This window comes from Bombus vosnesenskii, unplaced genomic scaffold (assembly GCF_011952255.1).
Source record: "Bombus vosnesenskii isolate JDL3184/JDL3185 unplaced genomic scaffold, Bvos_JDL3184-5_v1.1 scf7180000013403, whole genome shotgun sequence".
Lineage (NCBI taxonomy): Eukaryota > Metazoa > Arthropoda > Insecta > Hymenoptera > Apidae > Bombus > Bombus vosnesenskii.
In genome coordinates, this window is record NW_022883026.1 from 935,033 (window position 1) to 958,781 (window position 23,749).

The 23,749-nt window shown below is 28.9% G+C and overlaps 1 protein-coding gene across 12 annotated transcripts in view; it reads right to left on the reverse strand.

Moving 5' to 3' along the window:
* Nucleotides 1–8,517: 8,517 nt before the first annotated feature.
* Nucleotides 8,518–23,749, reverse strand: part of LOC117237891 — a 34,475-nt gene continuing 19,243 nt past the window's right edge. For 4 of the 12 annotated variants that reach the window (XM_033502306.1, XM_033502299.1, XM_033502298.1 and 1 more), the window contains 7 exons: nucleotides 23,519–23,555; nucleotides 21,551–21,693; nucleotides 15,364–15,690; nucleotides 13,542–13,547; nucleotides 12,165–12,599; nucleotides 10,746–11,219; nucleotides 8,518–10,592 (listed from right to left, as the gene is read on the reverse strand). In XM_033502306.1, coding sequence (XP_033358197.1) covers nucleotides 10,521–10,592; nucleotides 10,746–11,219; nucleotides 12,165–12,599; nucleotides 13,542–13,547; nucleotides 15,364–15,690; nucleotides 21,551–21,693; nucleotides 23,519–23,555 — 1,494 coding nt within the window. In that variant the 3' untranslated portion in view covers nucleotides 8,518–10,520. The remainder of the gene's footprint in view (nucleotides 10,593–10,745; nucleotides 11,220–12,164; nucleotides 12,600–13,541; nucleotides 13,548–15,363; nucleotides 15,691–21,550; nucleotides 21,694–23,518; nucleotides 23,556–23,749) is intronic. The other 8 variants (XM_033502302.1, XM_033502301.1, XM_033502308.1 and 5 more) reach the window with 4 other exon arrangements.

Below are 23,749 nucleotides of genomic sequence, written 5' to 3' on the forward strand. Positions count from 1 at the left end.
ATTGAACTATTGTATGTATATAATATATTTTATATAATATTGATGCATATATAAATATAAATATATACATATATAACATAATAATATAATAGTAAAATAGTATATACGTGTAATACATGAGATACATACCAAGAAACGTCTGAACGGTGCATAGTGAAGTACATATTTGCTATGACAGATTGATCAAAATTTAAATTTTCAAACTCATTTAAAAACAAAAAAAGTCTTTTTCCTTAAAATATTCGAATGGAATGATGCAATGGTAATTTTAGCGACTTTAAACTTCATACGAAAGCAGGCGTTCGCATAGAAGAGATTTTCATTTATTCTGAAAGTTAGTTTTTACGCAAGGTATGAAATTTATAACTTCTCTTATAGCAACTGTTTAGTATATTATTTTACTTTTAAGCTATTTGATTTTTAGCAATTCAGCAATTTCAATCGCCTTTTTTATTTTTCTGTAATGCACATGTGGAGGAAAAGTGTACAAGAAATAGGTTGATGAAAATCGCTAAAAATTGTTCCCCACTCACTTCTACATACATACTTATATGTATAGCCTATTAACTATAATGAGTAATAAATAGATCTAGTTGAGCTGTTTGTCTGGAAGAATTCCCGAAAATTCCCGATTATTCGGGCTATTACAGTATTCTCCTGCTCTAATTTATTTAAATAGATATTACATTCAAATTATTCTAAAATTGGTGATGAAATCTTAGTTACCTTACATTTACAGTACAGGGTATTTATTGTAACGTTTGCTACGACATTTTAGCCCTTTTTGCTAATCTGATGAAAAAATATTTCGGGTAAGAGTTAGTCAGTACTTAGATGGTAGCAAATTGCAGTAAACAATATCAAAAAATTTTTTTTATTCAATAGAAATTCAAGGTCACTTTAACATTTCTAAATGGTATCATATAATTTTTCTTATCGAGTATTAAAGGTGGCATGTATCGAAACAAATTCAATGATGTCATGCATATTTACTTTTCTTCAATAACTTCTTAAGAAAATTATTAAAATATAATGTAAGTTTCCTTGTAACTATTTACCTACATATGTAAGTACATATGTATGTACTGCATCGCATGTATCTCTTCTACTCTCACTACATCAATCTTTCTGGAAATCGAAAAATGATATTGTTGCTATAATAGGTAGATGTTCTAATATTAATAAGTTCAGAATGCATTTATTGTGTCACTAACAAGTAGATATACATTTAGCTAGAAGTTATTACTGGATAATTTTCTGTTTAATTTACGTGTTAATAAGAGAATTTAATAGGCTGACTTTCTTAACATCTTATTGAAAGAAAGCAAATGTGTGCATGACACCGATGAATTTATCACAATGAACACAAACAATCATATGTATGTATGTCTAGTGTCATTTAAGCACGTTATGTTGGATTTCATTTTTTATTGAACAAAAACCTTTTTAGCTATTTCTATTGTTGCAATTTGTTATCGAAACTTATTTGACTTATTTTTATTTAAAACAGTTCTTTATCAGATTAACGAAAGGAATTGAAAAATCGTGGTGACTGTTACGATGAACACTTTGTATACATATACAAGGTGAATCATAAATGCACGTCCATATTTCATGGTATGAATCTACAATCTACATATATTTACATGACGTATTTTTCTTATTTTCACTCGTAGGAATATAGGAATATGCTTCTGTTATTTTGAGAAAAAGAAATTGAGATATTTTGTATATTCCCAATTATTCAAAAGTGTCTTTTTAATTGGTATGAAGTACGAAATTAATAAGAAACAAGATATAAACATATAATATAACGATCAAGATACATTTAGGATTTGAATTCAAAATTACATTTTATTATCTTAATATGGACTAGTATAATATTACGATGTACACATTTAATAGCTTACTTATAATTTATAACTTATAATACATCCACAAACATTGATAAAGACAGTCATAATATTTTGTAGCATGTTTCATGACTGATGAAGCTATAGCGCAAGCTCTATTTATGTATAAGATATATTTTATCACTTATCGTATCGACATTACAAATGGTTGTGTTTAGATTATCTTACCAATATGATTTGTTTAAGGTAATGTTGTGTCTATCGTTTGCACTGACTTTACCCGATTAGTGATCATTATTAAATTAACATTTCCTCTCTCAAAATTGACTTTCCCCTTTCTATACAAAACTTCCCTTAAAATTAATATTAACTTACATCAAAAGTATATTTATACTAACCTAAATTGGCTATTTTTATGACATCTTATACGCTTTCTCTGTTTCAATATTAACATTAAACCGTTTTAATGAAACATTAATATATTTAAATGTATATGTATGCTCGTTTAATTTAGCTGAAATTGATGCATCAGGCTCATCTGTTCTTTACTGATATAAAGACAAGGAATACAATAACATCTAATTACGTTCAAATAACGAATCAAAAATTAATAAACACGAACTTTTATTTCACATGTTTAGAATTTACGTTTTCCATGATATAATTACTAACCATAACACCTTTTACATGTGTAATATTAGCCGATAAGATCTAACTATATTCCGGTAAATAAAAACTCGTTGTTTTCTTTTTTACTTTTCAGTTACGGATATTTTCGACAAAAATTTAAGTCTTTAATTTTATATAAAATCTATAAATTATTTATCTGTTATTTATTTTCGTTCTTCAACGCGTTTCTTTCTTCCTTTTTTTTTTTTTTTTTTTTTTTGGCAATACAAGTAATTTTCGGACATCATCACATTATTTATCGTGAATTAAAAATATTTTTTTTCAATTCTTTCGAATATAAACTGCTTGTTTTTCGAACACATGAATGTTTATTATTTGCTATAGTATGAGCATTTTTATTGGAGTATGTTCTACATACGTAAGTTTATTTGCATAACAATCATTTTAAATTTTAAATCGACGAAACTTTTCATTTACGATGAATGAAAAAAGCATAATGAAAAGACAATCTCTTGAATTTTCATTGAATTTTTTTTCTTATACGAATTATTCGATTCAATGTATCGAAGCTCTTTAAACAATTTGTCGAGAAGCGATTACTTTCACGTGTACATTAGAGTAATATGTATACCTAGTAACTCGCGTTGCAAATCTTTGCGGTTTCATACATATACATATATATATATATATATTTATATATGCATATGTATATGTCTGTAGTCTTTACTGCGCAAGCAGTCATACGAAATTCCGTATAGTTTAATTTTCTAATTTATAACAGTTCTTTGCGTTGATATAATTCTTTTAAAAATTTTTTTTTTTAAGTAATTACGTTAAATATATTCTGCGATTAACAGTATGCTATAACATTTTCAATACCGCGTATGTTTCTTATACGTTTAACACATGTTATGCAATGAAATGTGATATTTTGTATTGATATTATACTTTTAGAATTTTCTTTACGAATATGCTTTACAACTTTTCAACGCATAACAAAAGTAAATGCAGGGATACGTTCAACTAATGAAAACTTCATTAACTTCACTGCTTAAAAAAAAACAAAAATGTTCTATCAACAACCACGCAAGGTCAGATCGACAATAATGTTATTTTGCGAATGTTATTAAAATATGGCTAAACAGACACATTCAGTCAGGGTGGTTCACGGTGGCTGTATATTTTATTTTATTTGTATCTTTATATCTATCTATCTATCTATCTATCTATCTATCTATATATACACACACACACACATATATGTATGTATTTATATTTGTATTCATATTTATATTTGCATTCATCTTCATATTTATATTTATATTTGTATCGATTTCCGCATATATACGTAGTTATATGCGTACATATGTATACACGTACATATGCATGTTTTATCTTACTCTTACAATTAGCGTAATGACTAGATAAATTTCGGCCACCCAATATAAACATGTTTGATCCCATATATTTTATTCGTATCATTCCTCTGTTTACCAAATATATGGATAAAAATTTCCATGCCAAAATTCATTTCTTTTTTATACATAGGACATTTGCATTCTAAATTTGTGTCAACGTTTCCGGGCGCAGTCTCCACATAACTCAAAAGAACATTTTATCGGTTCCCTTTTTCCCCGAAAACTTCGTCGATATACGTACAACACTTTGTATAAGGCGCTATTTTATCGTACGTTTTAGAAATATACGTGTTCATACAATGAATTTGCAGATAAAAAATGACATTAAATATTTCATAAGTAACGAAAAAGCTTTCGGTTGAAAGTAACAAAGTTAAATGATGTAAGATCTTTTATATTCTCAAATAATTAAAATGTAAATTATAAAATGACAGAAAAGTATCAAAGATCTAAAAGAAATTTATTTAGAGTTTACTTAGAGTAGATGTTTTATGAATGATATCTAAGTAAGAGAATGAAAAAGAAGTACATAATACTATATGTAAACGATTGTGTTCATGTTATGAACATAAACGTCCGAAAGAGTTTGACTGGATTTTTTGATGAAGGTAAACGCGCGGTGTTCAATATTATATGTGTGTATACATTTAATGTGATATGCGATGTGCAACACGCTGCTTACGTCTCTTACAATCGAATATAAACTTTCGAAATTTATTTAAGGCTTGCCTTTTCTATAATTCTGTGAAAGCACCCATAAGGATTAAATGTATAAATAAATCCTTCATGGTATAAAATTTATATCGTTATTGCATCTAGTCGTAAAATATGAGGCGAAAAAGGACTGTCTTAAAATAGCAATAAAACAACGTATCTGCACGACATGTATAATTAGATATCAGCTATTATGGCAAGTAGATATAAAATAATCTAAAGGAAAAAAACCGCATACATAGAAAAATAGTACGTGTATAAAGGTACGCGTATGTTAAATCTATACAATAGAAAGATAGTTTGATTGAAAGTAAACATAATTATAAAAAATGCAATATATTGAAACTGCAATTGTTGACACGTTGATTATCTCTATCATTTTCCTCGTATTATAGAACAAAGCGTTTCTTGTCTTGATATTTATACAAAATAAATTAAAGGAACAATTAAAAGACGTTCGTGATTTACGAAGTGAAATAAGGTTTTTCCATCAAAAATATTGCAAGAAATGTAACCTTTTCTGAAGATATAGTAAATGTATAAAAAAGTATTGAGAATACGTTAGGACATCAGCAGAAATAATAAAACGTGCACGTGTAAAGTATCATATAAATAATCTTTTCAATTGAATAATTATAATTTAAGATGAAAAATACAAAAGAAGTGACTGTTATAAATATTACATATGTATTATAGTAATGATATTAATGAAATATTATTTATTATTAAGTAATAAACATTCCAAAGTACATTAATGTTGTTAGGAAATATTATTTGTTATTTTCGAATTGGTACATTATGCGTAATGAACTTTTCTCAACCACCTTATACGTACCTATCTCGTATAAATCAAATAACATTCAACGTGCGAACAATGTGAGTTTTTACCGAACGAAGCAAGAATTAACATCCTTTTTAATTCGTATATTTCTAATATGTATCGCTATCCTGTTCACTGTATTAGATCTAAAGTGATTTCCATTTATCTAAAATATCTATATTATGCAGAGATATTCAGTAAAATCCTTGTGAAGCAAAAGCAATAATGATTTCTGAATGATAATATTGAGTCAATAAATAAATGTAAATTATCTTGTATTAAATAGATTATAAACAGCAACATTAATCGTCTGCGATCAAAAATAGTATTCCTTGGGAAACGTATCGAGTGGATTTATATTATACAAAATGTATTTGCGTATATTTGTAAGTTCTTTTTAACTTTTTGAATGCAATTCTAAAAAGTGTAAAACATTTCAACTGAAATACGAAATATATAAATAACCACATATTAATAATTGAAACCAGATTTGTTGTCGTACATAGGATTGTATAATTTTGAAATAAACATACAAATATAAAATTATAATTTATATAATATGTCCACTATGAATGCACAGTTGAATTTAAATTGAAGTTCTTGACGACAATAAACGATTCTGCGAAAATATTCTCTATTAAATGTAATTTATATAAAAATAAAATATATATATATTATTTGTAGGAATTATTATTATTACTAATCTTCTTTTAAAGACGTTTCTTCTCTAAAAAATGAATTTCGAGAAACTTTTACATTTATCCTTGTTTTCGATTAATCGTAAATTATCATGAATTCATGTGTTTACGTTCGATATAAAATAAGGAATTGAAAAAAAGCGCAGTGCAAAATTTATTATATTTTTTACGATTGAAATTGCGCGTTTCGGGGAAAAAGGATAATCATATATGTATATATCTTGTCCGAAACGCGCAATTTCAATTGTAAAAAAAAGATATGAAATTTCGCATTGCGTTTTTTCACACACGCACGTACGTGCGCGCGCGCACACACACAATATATATATATATATATATATATATCTATATGTATATAATATATGTGTGATATAAGAAATGTAAATTATATCAGTTTACTGTAAAGTGTACATTGGTGTATGTGGTTTTATCATTATAGACTTTTGCTTTAATAAATGAAGCATATTTCCCAATGGAAATGACGACAGTAATTTTGAAGAATTTTTATAGAGCTGAATTATAATAAGGTATTAGACAAAATGGAAGAAATCAACTTTTTATACCAGTATACTGTTTGATAGAATTGTATTTCTTGATAGAGACATATACTTAAATTTAAATAAATTTTAACAAATTTACACAAAACTGTTGCATTATATGTATATAAGCATTTTTATTTGATTTATTAAATTTTTATGCGTTGAGAAACATAATTTCTTTGGTTGCAGCAATGTTCCTATAACTATCTTTAAAAATGTGCTGTATTTTTGTGTGCATTCGACAATATTGAATTGAATTTTTAAATTAAAACGTTGTTTGTCATTCATTTCAAATAGTGTTCCAACGAAAAACTGTCAAATCATTCTATTAGAATTAAGATGGTAGAATTTTCCACTCAGATCCGTTACACAAGCATGCGCATATTTTTATTTACTAAAACATAACTTCTGTATATGTAATAAAACATAAAAAAGTTCAATTCCAGGGCATTATAAATGGCACTGATTAAATGCAGACAAAATAAAATTAGTATAAACTACATTTTTGTACATATTATTTGATATTACAACAAACCGGTTTAAATAGGATTTGTAAAATCATATAATTCTTTAAGCGGCGAAATTATTATCCGTTTCAATTACTTTCTCTCACATTCACCCTTTCCTTTGTAATCGCTTTCCTTTTTGATTTCCTTTCTACATTTCAAAGATGTTCTATCGTGAATTTTTTTTTGTTTATGATAAAACAAAGATTCAATAAATAATAAAATGTATTCTATAACATAGATACTTCAAGGTTGCATCATTTTGCAAAATATATTTATTTTTACGTATATCATCTTTGGAATACACAGAATAGCTATGCAACAAAATAAGATTGCTTTAATCATTTTTTTAATATTTTGTTATGGAAAAGAATATTATTGAAAATTATAAATATAGTGCTGTATAATCATTGCGATTTAAATAATTATGAAGAGAAGAAAATAAGAAAAGAAAAAAAAACATTAATATGGTAAAAAATTTGGAAGAATTCTTTTTGCGAGAAGCACGCAATTTTGCACTTAACTTACACTAATCAAAAGGAAATTTAATCGAGAATTTTATTAGTAGTATGCAAAAAATGTCGCAGTTGATGTATTTCTTATATTATGAATTTATTAAACGATGGCATATTATTTAGAAAGTTTCTTTTTGAAGCAAATATTAGGTTTTAATCAATCTTGAGGTACCTATATACATACATGAATTATTTTAATTTCTCAATATCTTAATAATAGAAATATAAATAAAAGGACTTGGAATAGGTATCTAGTACTAGATACAAAAATAAAGAAAACATAATCCTATTGTACAACAGAAGAAAGAAGATATTTTCTTTGAGATAATAAAAATATAAAAGCAAAAAAATAACGAGGAATCTCTATCATGAATTCGGTATTGTTGTTTACATAAAGAACAAAAGTAATTTAAGCTTTTTTTTCGTAATTTCACTTGTAATCTTTTACAAATATTAAGCTTGATATTCTATGAAAGTTTATTTAGAAGACAGAAATTATTATGAATTGAAATTTGATATGCGCGAAAAGGAAAATTATTATTACGTACATATCATGATAAATAGTTAAGAAAATCATGCGATCTGACATATGATATTTAATATAGTTATTTAATGTACTTTGGCATTGAAATTTTATCAAACTTTCATTAGAAATCTTAAGATTTGCATATCGCGTATCTGTCGTTAGTTGAAGTGGAAAGCTTCCAGCAAAAAATTGATGGAACTCAATGGGTGCTGATGCGCGGTATTTACATAGAAGAGAACTCCTCTCCATGTTAATATTATTTAGTTACCATTTGTAAATGTTAATAACCTTTCAGTCGTAATATTACATAAAATCGAGATTAAAACGTCTTTTTCTTTTAAGTTAATTTATATTCGATAAGTAAAGAGTATCTTCTAAATAGTTTAATAAGATCATGTTTCAATCGTGATAACTGTAAATGCTTGTATAATTAATGAGATTGCTCTCGCTTGATTACATTAATTGTGAAAAAATGATGGAGTAATATTGCACCATGTAAGTCGGTTACGACTGACGACATTAAAATATCATCATCCATCAGTAATAAAAATAAGTGCGTTCATTTTTACGCAATATGTTACATACAGATGTTGTTTTGTTGATCATATATTTACTTCAATAGCAATTCATAGAGTGTTATGTTCAATTGTTAAACGAAATCTTGAACTTAAAATTTCGAAGTAAAATTCTAAAAATAATTGTTCATATTTTCTGTATTATGGTATCGATACACAGAAAAATATTTTTCTATTTCCTAAGGTGAAATTTTGTTGTTAAAGTTTTTTTATCTTACAACAATTATCAAAGTGTAAGTAAATTTAAATTTAGAATACAACATTATGGAAAGACACCTTGTTAAAGTATATTTAGCGTTATAATGTTCGGTATAATAATTTTAACAAAGAAAGAAATACAGAATTTTCGATAGTACATTTTGATGCCCATACAACGTTGAATATTAAATTTCTTTCTATGTATCAATAATACTTGGTATTAGTAATTTGATTTGATCAAAGCAATTGTTAACAACAACTAAAAATATTCTTTTATCAAAAAAGATATAGTTCTGAAAAAGATCACTGTAAACAAACATTTTGTTGATGTAATGAAATGTTATACGGAGTACTCTTCAGTATAACTACCGTGATATTTATCGCGACACGTCGTATTCGAAACATTATGTAGTAGACAGTAGATCTTAATATTAGTCAAAATTAAAAAACTAAAGGAATTGCAACTCGCGGATAGAAAAGATTAAATAAACGATGTAATTTAACATGAAGCCAACAAAATATATGAAGGCCCTTCCAGAAACATACTCCGTCGTTAACTATGTAATGTACAGAGAGTTCCAGCCCTGCTCTAAACGGTGGTAAAGAGCTTTGTGCTATGTATAATCGTGTGCACTGCATATTTCGCTTTTCTTATCGCGCATGGAATGCGATTCTCGATGCTGATTTCGCAACATATATTATTTCTGTATTCATTGTATTTGAATACATGGAATTTAATTACTCAATTTTTTGTCTTCCTCTCTGTATTTGTTTCGCAAAAAGAGCTTCTGTAAATATAAATGTCAATCTACTTATAATTTCCTTTTTGTAATAAATTATTTTCTCATAAATACACATCACAAACTATTCTTTAGTAAAGACTTGAAAACAAATATACACAATGAATGAAGATATACACAAATGTATACACATATAAAGTGCAAGCAACACAATTATTGCTCTTTACTTCAAAAGTTGCTTACATTGCAGTCTTTGAAAATAAATATATAATAACACCTTTTCCACATATATTATAAATAATTTTCCCAATACATAAAATATTCCACTATTTTGTAAGGCGATAGAAAATAAAAACACATTAGACAATGGTGAGGAAGAATCGATGAAAATTCATCAAACGTATTTTCGGTTTGCAACAATTGGTTGTAGTTTCAGCATCTGGATATTATGTTTTAATAGTTGTACGAATATTAGACTGGAAAACAGACATAGAGAATCTCATTCATAAATAAAATGTTTATGTATATATTATGTATATATATATATTTTTTTTTGCTTTATGTAAATATTCAATATATTAATATTTGTCGCAACGTGTTTACGTAAATTTTGTTGCTTTGCTAAGCAGGAGCTGGTGAGAATATACGAATAGAATTTCACAAGAATCGAAACACAAAGCAATTTGCGTAGAATAAATCTGTACAGAGAGTAGAGTATTGAATAATATGGTAGTGGATGGCGGATGTATTGTCTGTTCACTACGCATATCAGCCAGGCAATCAAACGCTTATATGTACACTGGAGATTCCTGGCCAGTTAGTAGCCTAAACATCGACGTGGGCATCGTTTTCATTAATATCTGAAATAAAATACAATCGGTAAGAAGCGTATTACAATAACAATTGTTTTAAATACAAATATAACTTTCAATATATTGCAATAACTCGCAAGTTATGAAAGCGAATGTCTTTGAGGATAGGAGTAAATTAAAAAAGAGAAAGGTGATACATACTTCGCCAACGGATGTGGCAAGAAGATTGACGATCTTCTCGTGGGGCACGGCGACGACGCTTTGATTGTTAATTTCGATAATCCTATGACCCACTCGAACACCTCCTCTTTCAGCGATACCGCCTCTTAGTAGACTACATATTACTCCATTCTGTACACTAAATCCTAACTGATACTTTGTGTCAGGTCTTTTGATTTTGACCTCGACTACTGGCGCGCACGGGACGACAGTTAGCTTGACGACTGTCTGATTTTTTGAATTCTTGATGTAAGTCTGACAAGTGGAGAGAGGCAAGCCAACTAATGAAACACCATTGATGGCTATTATCTGATCACCAATATTTAATTGTCCGCAACGAGCAGCCGCTCCGGCTGGTGCCAAATTTGCAATTACAACTGTCGGTAGCATAGAACCCCATCCAGATTCAACAATTACTACACCCAAAATTTCGCCTTTCGCCTTTGGTACCACAACCTGTAAATGTTCAATGATACAAATTTGTTAATTTCAATCAAAAAATCAAAAGTGATTACTATTTTACTTAGCCTCTTTAATGAATAGTCTTTTATGAAGTGATAAGTATAATCTATCTAAACGTTGATTTCAATTTGAAAATTATTTTTCATGCATAAATTGGACGGAGGACCCACGCAGGGTTTCATAAGAAAACTTATCTCTGCTAATACTTTTGTTCGTCATTACATATATTAGGTCAATTAATAATTTCGTGTCACTTATTATTTTGCTGTTTAGAAACATTTAGTTTCGATATCATTCGCATTTTCTTTAAATGCCAATGAATAGTTCGATTTAAATTTGAAGACTTTAAATACTTTTTGAGTGAATAAACTTCATCAATAAAGTTGACAAAGAATTAATGCAAAGATAAAAAAGTGGCAACGGCAAAAGTTGCCCACGTCTTACACTTAGCCTTCATTTTCTTTACATTCTGATCCAGCTACAGAATAATTATTCATCCATATTGATACAATAATTCTTCAGAAATTCTGCTGACCAGGATTAACTGTAACGGATAAACAAGTTTGACCATTGCCATTTCTCATCTATACACTTATTTTTTTCAACTTCCCTATCACATTTGCCATAAATGCTAATAACATTTTTTGTTACTTGAGAGATGCTCTGAAATGTTCCGATACTCAAAACTGGTTACATTTTAACTCTTCTTTCCGAATAGGTACAATCAGGAAACTATCTCGCGTGGGAGAAAACATTTTTTTTATAAAAGGAGCAAATATTATTCGTAGTATTGTTCATACAGTTCGTTGCTGTATTTCCTTTATGATATTGGACGACATTAACAGATCAGAAATTACGCTCGCGTCAGGGTGATTTTTCATAGTTTATTAGACAGAATATACTACTAGATTATATACAGTATAGAAATGAACGAATTACCTCTTTTTGCATTTCCTTTTTGGCAAACATCTGTAGTTCGTCACCGAATATTTCTTGAGAATTGAGTACTTCCTGATAATCCATTTCTTTTACGAAACTATGATCTTCTATTCCATTTGCTTTAAGGAATTCCATGTAAGCTACTTGAAATGCTTGTCCGATGCTTTGTGCAATAAATCGGGCTTCTTCGCTTTCAAACACGTGACAAATCATCTTTGGAGTTCTGTTGATTTTCGGCGCCTCTTCCATTTCGTGTGGTACGAATCGTCTTCGTGCCATTAGCACCACTACATCACCAATATCTGCTATATAAGATATTGTTCTTAACGCGTGATCCATCATGATTTCTTTTAGATCCGTATTCAAAACCATGATCTTTTCCGTCGAGATGAACAAATCAACTTCTGTGCTTGGTTGAGTTTCGCCATCCGGTGCCTGTACGTACAAATTTTTATTTCTTTATATTTGAATGGCATAGAAAATTGAAGCACTGAAAGTCTATTTTACGTCGACGTAAAATAGATTCAATGACAACAATTACGAATTTCTAAGCTGAATCAACGACAAGTATTTATGTAGTAACCTTTTGAAATTGAAACGAAGAAATTCAAACAAGAATAGTATGAAAATATTATACGATTGTTCAACTGATTACTAGGGTAGATGTAGCAAAATGGATCTGAAAATGAGGGAATTCGACGATTGTAATTCTTACTTTTTATATTACTCTACTACCTACACTATCAATAGCTACCTACACTATCGATCTTCTTTACAAACAGAGAGATTAATCTTTAATTTTTATTTAAAGGGAATATATGTATGTAATTACTGATAATATCTGTTTTTAAACCAACACATTTGCCGACTGTTTGAAAAAGATTTTCACAAAGGCAGTTATCAAAAGTAATTATAAATGAAATTAAAAAGTGCGCTGTAGTTCTGGATTTGTTGGTCTAAAGATGTCTTCTATTCTATAAAATTGCAAGTATTATTAGTAAAATAAATTTATTAACGTGCTTTCGAGTATTATGTATATTTTTCAATATGTATTTTGCATCACAAATATTGTCAATGAATTTTTTATGAATATTTTCAAAAATATTTACTTAAAAAGGAAAAATTGTGAGATTAAACACTAGTTATCTTGTCGTTTTTATCTCAATATCAATTTATTAGCAAACCAAATAATTTAAAGCTTATCATAAAAGTATTATCATCAATAATATTGTCGTCGAATTTATTAAAAATCGTGTAGAGTAAAAGTACTAAATTGAAGTTCCTACTTTCAACTACCTACATATTTTGTTTCGTCTTATATCTTTGTTACACATGAAAAAGATATTCAATTAAAATGGTATTGTAAAAAATACGTACCAATGCCTATCACGAAGAAGCAGCATGTAGAATAAAATAAAGGAAGCAATTAATTAATTAATTGAGACTAACAATATTATACAGTAAAGAACAGTAAGAAAAGATGCTGTAAGTTTACTATATATCATGTTTAAATTTATGGCAAGGAATGATGCACAATATTGAAAATGCGATTGTTAGTAAGTTTGGTGAAATAGAATTCACGTCCATATGTATTTTTTCTATACTAATAAACTTGAAATTCGAAACTTCCGTAAACCTGAGAGTTTAATAAGAAAACCTAATCAAATATGTGTGTCACGTATAATTGTGAAAAACATTATACATTCAAAGTACAATTCGTTTAAATAATCATGTCTAGTTACACCCATTTTCATTGACAACGAGTAAATCTAGATAATTTTCATTTAAAACAATTAAGCAATTATTAATCTATCGAAGAAAAATATTTTTCTCTTACATTATCTTTGAAATATTATAATTATCTTATCCTTCTATCTTATTAATACGTATAAAAGTTTACTTTCTTCTTCGTTTCTGCTTTAAGCTCTGATCTTCACTTGATTTTCAACTTATAAGAAACTGTTACTTGATAACATGTTTCAATCAGTGTTGCGAGACGGTAATAATCACTGAATTTTACTTCAATTGTAACGTAAATTTGATAAGTGAAAAGTGGCTCTTTAAGAGAATACGTATATAATAGGTAAATAAGTAATAAAAACGTAAAATTATTAGAAATTGGAAGCTTTTTTTTTTTTTTTATTAACGTGGAGGAAATCCGCACGGACACCAGGTCGCTTCTGGGGAAAAGCGGCGTGGTAGTGTCGGACTCCAACCGACTAAAACCTCCACGATGACCGTCCCGGCTGCGATCGAAAGGGGCCCGGGAACCGGTGTGAGCGATACACCGGGCCCAGAAATTAGAAGCTACATTTTAATAGAATAAAACATTCTGCTTAATCTGAACACTCGCTAGTATGCCACGCTCCATACGTTGAAACCTGCATCAGCATCGGACTTGGCTTATTAACCAGGACAATATACGGATTCCTGCACCAATTACTGGTCCTATACAGGCGAGTTATACGCGCAAGACTTAATTATTCTTCCTTTCACGTTCTTTCGTGCGGTTGGTTCCTCGCGATAAACATTGTTTTTCATTTCTTTTTACGGAAGGAAGCGTCTCTTAGAAAACACTGTAATTTGATCAAGCAATAGTTTCATCACTTTTGAAAATAATCAATGTTTGACAAAAGATGTCTAACATTATCGATGTTGCGAGATGTTGTCATTCTTGTACATATCCTAAAAGGTATCGTCACACGTTTTTGTTACAATTGAGGAGAAAAAAGACGATGTCAGAAATGTCAAAAGCTTGCGTACACCTGACAGATTTACGTGGTATATCTTTCTGTGGAATAATGTTCTTTATTAAGTAAATTATTTTTTGCATCTTCTATTTATTACTTTATCTTGTTAACTGTAGCATCCACTACAAAGCATTTGCTGCGTAATACTACGAGCTATCTAAGAGTTTTCACTCTTCGATACCTAATTTGCTATTTAAAGCGCTAAAATTGTTTCTTTAAAACGAAGATATATTTATTAGAGTATCGGGCGAATAATTCAATTTGAAGGATTCAAGAACTAAAGTAAGTAACATGTACGTAAAGTACTCGTTGTCAGTGAAAGAAAGCGAAGGTGTAATGTAAAGAGAAACGAGAAATAAAAAAAGCAATCTGTTGCAGGTAGGAGAGTCGAACATAACAACGATTATAGAATAGAATATAATGATACATCTAAGGGTTGGAGGGCGGACCTTGATCTTAGTCACAGCCTCCCGCACTATGTGGTTGTTAAGGCGCTTACGTCTCCCTTCCTCTTCAACTTCAACCGATCCGAGAAAGTGAAGCCTGAAAACGGTGGTGGGCTCCATAGAGCCACTGATCGGGGCCAGTTTTGGTTGGAGCCCCACAGTCTGCGACTCGGACTGGCCCCCACCAGATGCGTTCCCTATGAGTTCTTCACTCGAGTCGCATTCATCTTCCTCGAAGCTTCCTTGCGATGCAACGCTGTACCGACCAAACCCTTGCTGCCCCCCATAGTTTAACAGCGTAGCCTGCATACCCGTAGCCATTGGCCCCTCCTTCCGTAACGATAAACAAAACAAATGCTCTTGCTAGTCACATTACCACGCACCACCGACACCACGAGCAAACGCGGACAATTTTTTCGTCTTTTCATTTCCCACTTTTATTTTTTTTTTTTTTTTTTTTGCTTTTCCTCTACAATGCATTTACATTTCTCGAATTTACTGTCGTTCTACTCTCTCCTCTATCGTGTACATTCTTCACCACGGCAAATACAGAGCTAAACTCGATTCGGGGCAAAGAAAATTCATTACGTTTGATCTTAATCGGCTTGTTATTTTCCTTTTACCGAATACGTACATAAACACATTAATACACGATCGGTATTATATTTGTTCTATTTCGTGTTTTGGTTGGAGCAAGTGTGTTACGGAATAACTTGACGTTTGTTAAATATTAACTTTCAAGTATCGGTATGATGGAAATCACACACAGATCAGATCGAAATTCGTGTGAAGCGTTTGAAGTATAAGCCAACAAACTGTACAGAACCACTGAATTGTATACGATAGAAGCTGGTACTGTATCATGCTTCGAGATGTTGGCACTCGTCATCTCACACAGAGAATGTCCTATCGTTGTTCAAATCTAGGACATCGTGCAGATCTGTACAGATCTATACATTTTTAGGATTCTTAAGAAACATTTGAACATTTAACAAATTTAATAATATTCATTTTCATCGAGTTTCTAAGCGTAAAATCGTATATGAGTTACGAATCATTTCCTGATATATTTATGATGATATATCTTGAAATCAAATTATTTACAAATTCTTTGATTATATGGCACTTTATAAATATCAATTTCAAGTAAATTGTTTGCAAGAATTATAGAAATATTAACAATTCATAACTATTAATAATATTTTAAAACTAAGTCTTGAAGCAAATTCATCTTTTAACGACACATTTATCTTAAGACGCCGTGTGTTTTATATCGTCCGTTTCAGATTCGAAAATAACGCAGATATAATGAAATACATATATCGCGTTCTTAATAGAAGTGACGTTACTTGGAAAATCCATCTTACGAGTACGCTTCTTCTTGTTGATAAGTTGATTATCAGAATAACGTGTTATTATGTTCAGAGCGCGTTACTTAGTTTCTTGCGTCTTCGAGTTGTGTGACTTTCGAAGTTAGAGTGTGATACGTGCAATATTCTTTCTTTCCTCAAAAAGTATCTAAAATTACCTTACATATGTACGTGTTACAGTGAAATATAATAAAATATTAGCTTCGTTTTATCAAGGTTGATTTTTACTTCTTATTATATTTTTATTATATTCAAAGGCAAATTGAAATTAAAGTGTGACATTCTTATTTCGGAATTAACGTATCAGTTCATATGCTAATGTGAAGCACACAAGTCCATCAATATAAATGTACTTTATACATTTTTTTTTTTCTTCTATACTGTGATTTATGTTACACGAAATTTTTATAATACACGATCGTGCAGAAAGAGACATAGTGTTGCGTACAATCTACGAAGCAAAGTAGGGCAGACAACTATGTATACACAAGAAAGTAATCGTAAAGGAGCCGAATAAATATGCCTCTTTTTCATGAATAATACCAATATATTTAAAATAAATTGTCCGAATTTTCCAAGCATGTAAATACATGCATAGTAAGTTAATTTTTACCAATGTGATCACACAACGATTGCTTTTCATTGTGCTTTGGTTTGCAAAAGCCATAATCTTATTTTTAAATCTTATTGTATTATTAATTTATCACTGGTATATACATGGCATAGTTAACAAAAGCAATGTTTTTATTTGTTTGTATTTATAGATATATGCTTGTATTTGGTATTTTATCCAGCTCCTATCCAAGACAGATAAACACAGAGAAACATCAAAATCACATAAAAAAAGTGAACGATAGGTAGGTGGTGGTGGTGGTGGTGGTGGTAGTAACACGAGGAAAGGGTGACTATTAGAGAACATTCGTACTTTTTTACGTAGTGATCAATTTTAATGCAGATCAATCCCCAAATTAGTCTTGTGTACAATCAAACTATGTCTTAGTATTCGAATATTTCCTAAAAAAAATTCATTTACAGACTGATTAAACAATATTGTGTAATTATGTATATAAAAATGGGAAGAATTTTCAAAATTATATAAATAAGAAGCAATAGTTCACATAGAAGTTGTCTAATAATGGGGAAAATCATTTTATAATGTCTAATTTGATAATTAAATGTCATTTCAATACACTGTAGTATTTTTGCTAATTTATTTATCAGTAGAATATTTAACATAATACTTTTATACAAACGATACTGAGCAATCGTGTTATCACTATTATAGCATAGTATGTTACACGTTAAGACTAATTTTTGAAAAATATAAAAATTCCGAACAGATTATTTGGGTGATCATTCTGCATGTAAAGCATTATAAATATGAACATAGATCCCGATATGTACTTATGTAGTTACAGTTTAAAGTGTTCTTGCAATTCGAAATTTTACTGTTGTTATTGGAAAGTTTTAAGTTTAATATTACAACTCAGCTTTGAGAAATACAAGTTATTTGTTATTCCAAATGACTTTCCAAACGAACAGGCAAAAATTTTCATACTTTATACTTTTATACTGCAGCAGATTATCCTGTATAATTTTAACAATAAATTATGTAATTAAAAGACATTATATTTTTATACATAGATAGAAATATCATCTTACAACGCGGTGTAAACCATGCTATTATAATTATCGTGTAAATTTAAATTACTTTCCTCTTTTAAACATCAATTATCTCTCTTAAGTTTAAAGTTTTTTAAGAATCTCGACCAAAAGTTTAATTCAAGATATTAATTATATTTTACTTTAATTTATATATTTACATCGATATTCGCATTTTTTGAGATAGCATCAATCTGTTTTATTCGAAACTGCTCATTAAATATTTTATGTAAAATTTATATATTAGCTAATATAACATCTAAATAACATACGATGCGTAAAATTGTTTCTCTTATACTCAATTAGTAATACTTTGTATAGAAATTTATCGAGAAACTAAGTCTTTTATCTTTTTTAAAGTTTTATCATTTTATGTAACTTTTCTAGAATATTGTAATTAGAAAATTATTCGAATACTAATCGATTGAATTACAAAGGTATATGATACTGTATAAAATAATTCGGTGTAAAGATGGAACAAAACACTAATTCATCAGAAGAGACGTGATCAAAGCATGTGTGTAGAAAAAGCACAGTCAAATGCTAATAATGTAAGTCTTTTCTTATACCGAGTGAAACATGAGTTTATGAAAAATACATAGAGAAAATTCAAAATTACCGTACCTTTGCTTTCTTAAAAACAACGTATCTGCCTGGTATTATAATAAAATACAAAAAATATATCGTATTTAAATAGAGTATTTAGAATCCACAACACGATCAATTCCTTTAATCAATTGATAATTCATCTTGCTGCTACTTCTAAATTATTAACATTCTATATTAAAATGTTGATTCTTATTAGCGATGTTTCATTTCATGTTAAATATTTTAAAATTCCCAGCATATCGAATCACGTGTTTTTCTTTAATTAGAATTTAAACAAGGTAATCTTTTTAATATTTTAAATTCAAAGTTTCGTTTAATATATAAGGTTGTTCGAAATTATTATTTCTATTTTATTAGATTTAATTCGATCGTTGTTCATTTTAAACAGTCGTATCCGATAATTCAATTAAGTAAAATGTTGGCAATCAACGTGTTGCTGATTCAGAAATTATTCGTTTGGTGTACATTAGTCAATGATTTCTTAATGTTATATTACCAGAAATTACATTTACATAATATAGGATTAGAAATCAATAAAACAAGAATTGCGTTGAAATTCTGAGGAAAGGTTAACTTCGAATATAATCCTTCGTTTTCGCGATATTCCTAACTTGTGGGAAAAACTCTCAGGTTTAACTGAAGTATCTTAGCAAAAACTTTAATTTATTTTCTTTGAACATACTTTTTTATACTAGGCTATTTATCAGCTAAAATTTAATAAAATACATATAAATTTTTATAATACATATCTTTTATGACATTCTATATTGCATTTTATTGTACATGCAAGGACGCGTCAGTGCATTATATTACTGTTATACACATAAATCGCATATACATACATCTTATAGAGCTACCGAAAAGATATTACACTTCTATAGGTATTCAACATAAATCATTTTAAACAATAGTTTTCTTCATACATCTCATATAAATCACCGTAATATTTAACAGCTTGCATATATTGCACAGATAACGCAATAGGTATAAACGAACATATATTATGTATGTATATGTAATAACTATCTACAGGTATAAATAAAAAATACCGTGAAGAACAAATAAGAGACATTTGATTATTCAAATTATCAAATTTTAATCCTATCTAAAGATAAGACTATCTAAAGATAAGATCTAAAGACCCTATTGAATTCAATGCAATATATTCTTTATAGAGTGTTTGATAAATGGAAAGTTTCAAGATTAAATAATACAAATATCAAATATCAAAATGATCCCTCGTACAATCGTGAAATTGATATTAATTAAGGAGGGAATCAGATATTTAAGTAAATTCACTCGATGTACTATTATGTTTGAATGTTCCTGCCATTGATCTTATAATTATTTTATACATATATGCACGCATGAAACCTCGAAGTGAAAGTTAGATACAATTAATATCTTAAGAACTTACTTTTTATATTATTTATTGAGAGCTATGTTGATATTAAAAGAGTAAAAATCGAATGCGTGTCTTATACAATGAATGATCGAAACTCGATAATTAATTATGCACATTAATATTCTATTAAAGTACGAATCATTTTGTTTTCACGATCGAGAAATTTCACGTTTATCAAACACAAATCTTCTATAAGTAGGAGTTATTCTTCCCTTCTTGTAATCTTTCCACAACATAAACCACTTTTCGTATATACAAACATATCCGTATTGACAAAACAAGAAATGAACAAAAAAAAAAAAAAGGAATGCTTACGATAGCAGCAGGTCTTTACCTATGAATTATGAAGTTTCGAAGGAACTAAAGATCTGCCATGCATTTACCGAATGAATTGTGCAAACGATACAAATATGTCTAATAGTGGACAATCTACCCTTACTTCGCAGTGTTGCAATCGTTTATAATAATATTATAAGTAACGCGCGATAAATGCGAGAGTTATGAGAATTATACGTGATCTCTACCGCGCACATAGAGCGTAAATGAGTGTATGTAACGTTTAACTTGACGTTAGATATCCTAACATATTTAAATATGTTGCTAATTATAAATACATATGGTTACGATCAGATAACCGTATAGAATAGGGCTCAGCGATAGGTTTCATCGAAATAAAATATATAAGAAAATTCCACATCAAATTAATTGCGTTTTCTAATTTTACTCTTTCATCGTTTGTAATTTTGAAGTAAATTGCGTGTAGAATTTTTCTGACATCCTAAATACAAAAATACATGTCATGTTCTTTGCTCTTTCTTATGCAAGTTACACGTTCTATATCCTACCGTATCTTCTGCCATATATTTGAATTATCTCTTAATTTCTTATTTTTGAAAGGAATGTTAATAAGGATGCTGTAATTGAATGAACAATGTAGTTTTCGTATTAAATAAATCGTAAAAAATCGCTTGGTAAATTACTGTTTCCGCAAATCATATTAATTTAACGTGGAATAATTGCCAGATCCTATGATATCAAAGAAGTAAAAATATAATTTTGAAGGAGGGAAACGAAAGAAGTAAGTCGTAAGGTAAAGAGCATATGCGTAAAATGCAAACATATAATAAGAAAATGATAAGCGTACCTTTATCCTAGACACAGCTTCCTCTGCCTGACACATACGAGTCGACTTGGTAGGTTCTCCTTCGCAGACGAGCTGAGTAGATCCGAGATATCTGGCTCGGAACAATACTCCTTCGATCAAAACTGAAGAATCGTTGAGAAGAGCTGAAACGTTCAAAGAAACGTACCATTTAGACTTCTCACGCGATCTCTCCTTCTTCAAATTGCCGAACAACAAAGAATAATCGAACGATGACTGAACAAGTCTAATTGAAGACGCGCGTATTGGAACAGGAACGCTTCCCATCGAGGTTTCATCATTTTTTAAATTGTCTGTTAACGTTATATCCATATCTCTTATTAACCAACTGTTCGCTTGATGTCATTTTCTGATCTTTTCTAGACTTCTTACAAAATTACCAATTCTTTCTTGTTTCGTAATTAAGTATCAAAACGGTTCTGTATGCGTTGAAAGTTTTGGTATAGCAAGCAAGTATAGTACAATTTTAATGTTCTTCATGGTTCTTTAACATATTCTAATAATGAATACGTTCTCTGGTTGATTTATTTAATTTATTATCTCTTTAAATTCAACGACTAATGTCAGGCATGGAAAATTGGAACCTGCTTGAATATATATGTTTCATATATGAATATTTATTGGTATCACATAAATCTTTAAATTATAATTATCAATTATATTTAATTAAAACAATATAATTTCCTTCCTTTGCACTTCTTATTCTTCATATTTCTTATACTCCATAGTTGATTTCTTGTAATAGTTCTTCACTAGTTTCAATAGATCTAAGCTTGATCCAAAGTTTCTAATTTTGTATAACTAATATTCGTATACAATTCAGTTATATAATGAATAGATAAAATGATTCCACTGAAATGGACATTCTTAATTTTTAGCTTTTTCTAACAAATCTAACATCTAAATAGATTATAAGTACATCACAGAAGTACATTTCGTACTGTACTGATCAACTTCCATAAATATTCTCAGAAAAGGAATTAGATCAAACAGTTATCAGCCGATCGGATATTATCAAGCTATCTGTCGTCATCTTATCAAAGGGTTTAAAGAGATACAAATTCATGCCTTCCAAACATGCAGTGATGTTAATATTTATAAATCACCTAGATAATTTGCTTGCTACAGCAAAACTGTCGCGTAAAATTGAAAGCAATGTTGTTACTTAAGTTATCCATTAGTAATCTTATTTAGTATTATTAGTAATCTTATTCTTATTCCTTCCAAATTTATAGAAATAGCAAAATTGTAAACATAATTCTTACAGTCTTCAATCATCAATGTAAAATCAAATAACTTTCAACAGTTAACTGATTATATTACAAGTTCCAAATTTGAAAAAATGATAAATTTTACTTTAAACTACCTACCGAGTATATCCAACAGGAATGCAGCAAATGAAAGACACATTTTATACATTTATTAGTATGTACATAATTTGAAAATGAATAGTTAAAATAATCAAAATGATAGAGTTAGGAATATTTTTTAGAGTTTGTTTTGAATCGACTATAGAGTAAGATCATAGAAGTAACATTATCTATAGCGCCACATAAACTTTAATCTTATTGCAGAAGATTAAATAAGCATTAATTAAGCGTTTTTGCTTTCTTAATCGATATCATACAGTATCAAATAAGATAAAAACAATTAATTTCATATACCTTTAGCTTATCATGAAGTTTTCTAACATAGCAACGTTATATTTTAATTTTCTAAAATACTTATGATAAGCGATCTTTTTCTGATTTATCACTATATTTCTATACTATTTACAACCAGAAAAATATATCACATGATATTAAATAACATTCCTCAGTGAGTAATAAAAATTATTGTTATATCACTTATTACAAATATTACAAAATTATTACGAAAAGCAATACTAAATAATGAAGTAACATGTACTTTGTATGTATTCGCAAAAAGTATAGAAATAGTTTTCATTACCTTCTTTATTTCTGCTTTTTTTCTTCTCTTCTTTTTCCTATTAAACATAAAAATATTTGCAATTACTTCACTACTAAAACAAGCGAAAATTCATCATACAATATTATGGATACGTGCTTTTGCAAATTATATTTTGTACCACTTATCAAAGCTTCATTCATGCAATAGTTTTTCAAATCTAACTGTCTCGATAAATAAGTTTTAAAGAAATATTTATTGCAGCTAATGTAT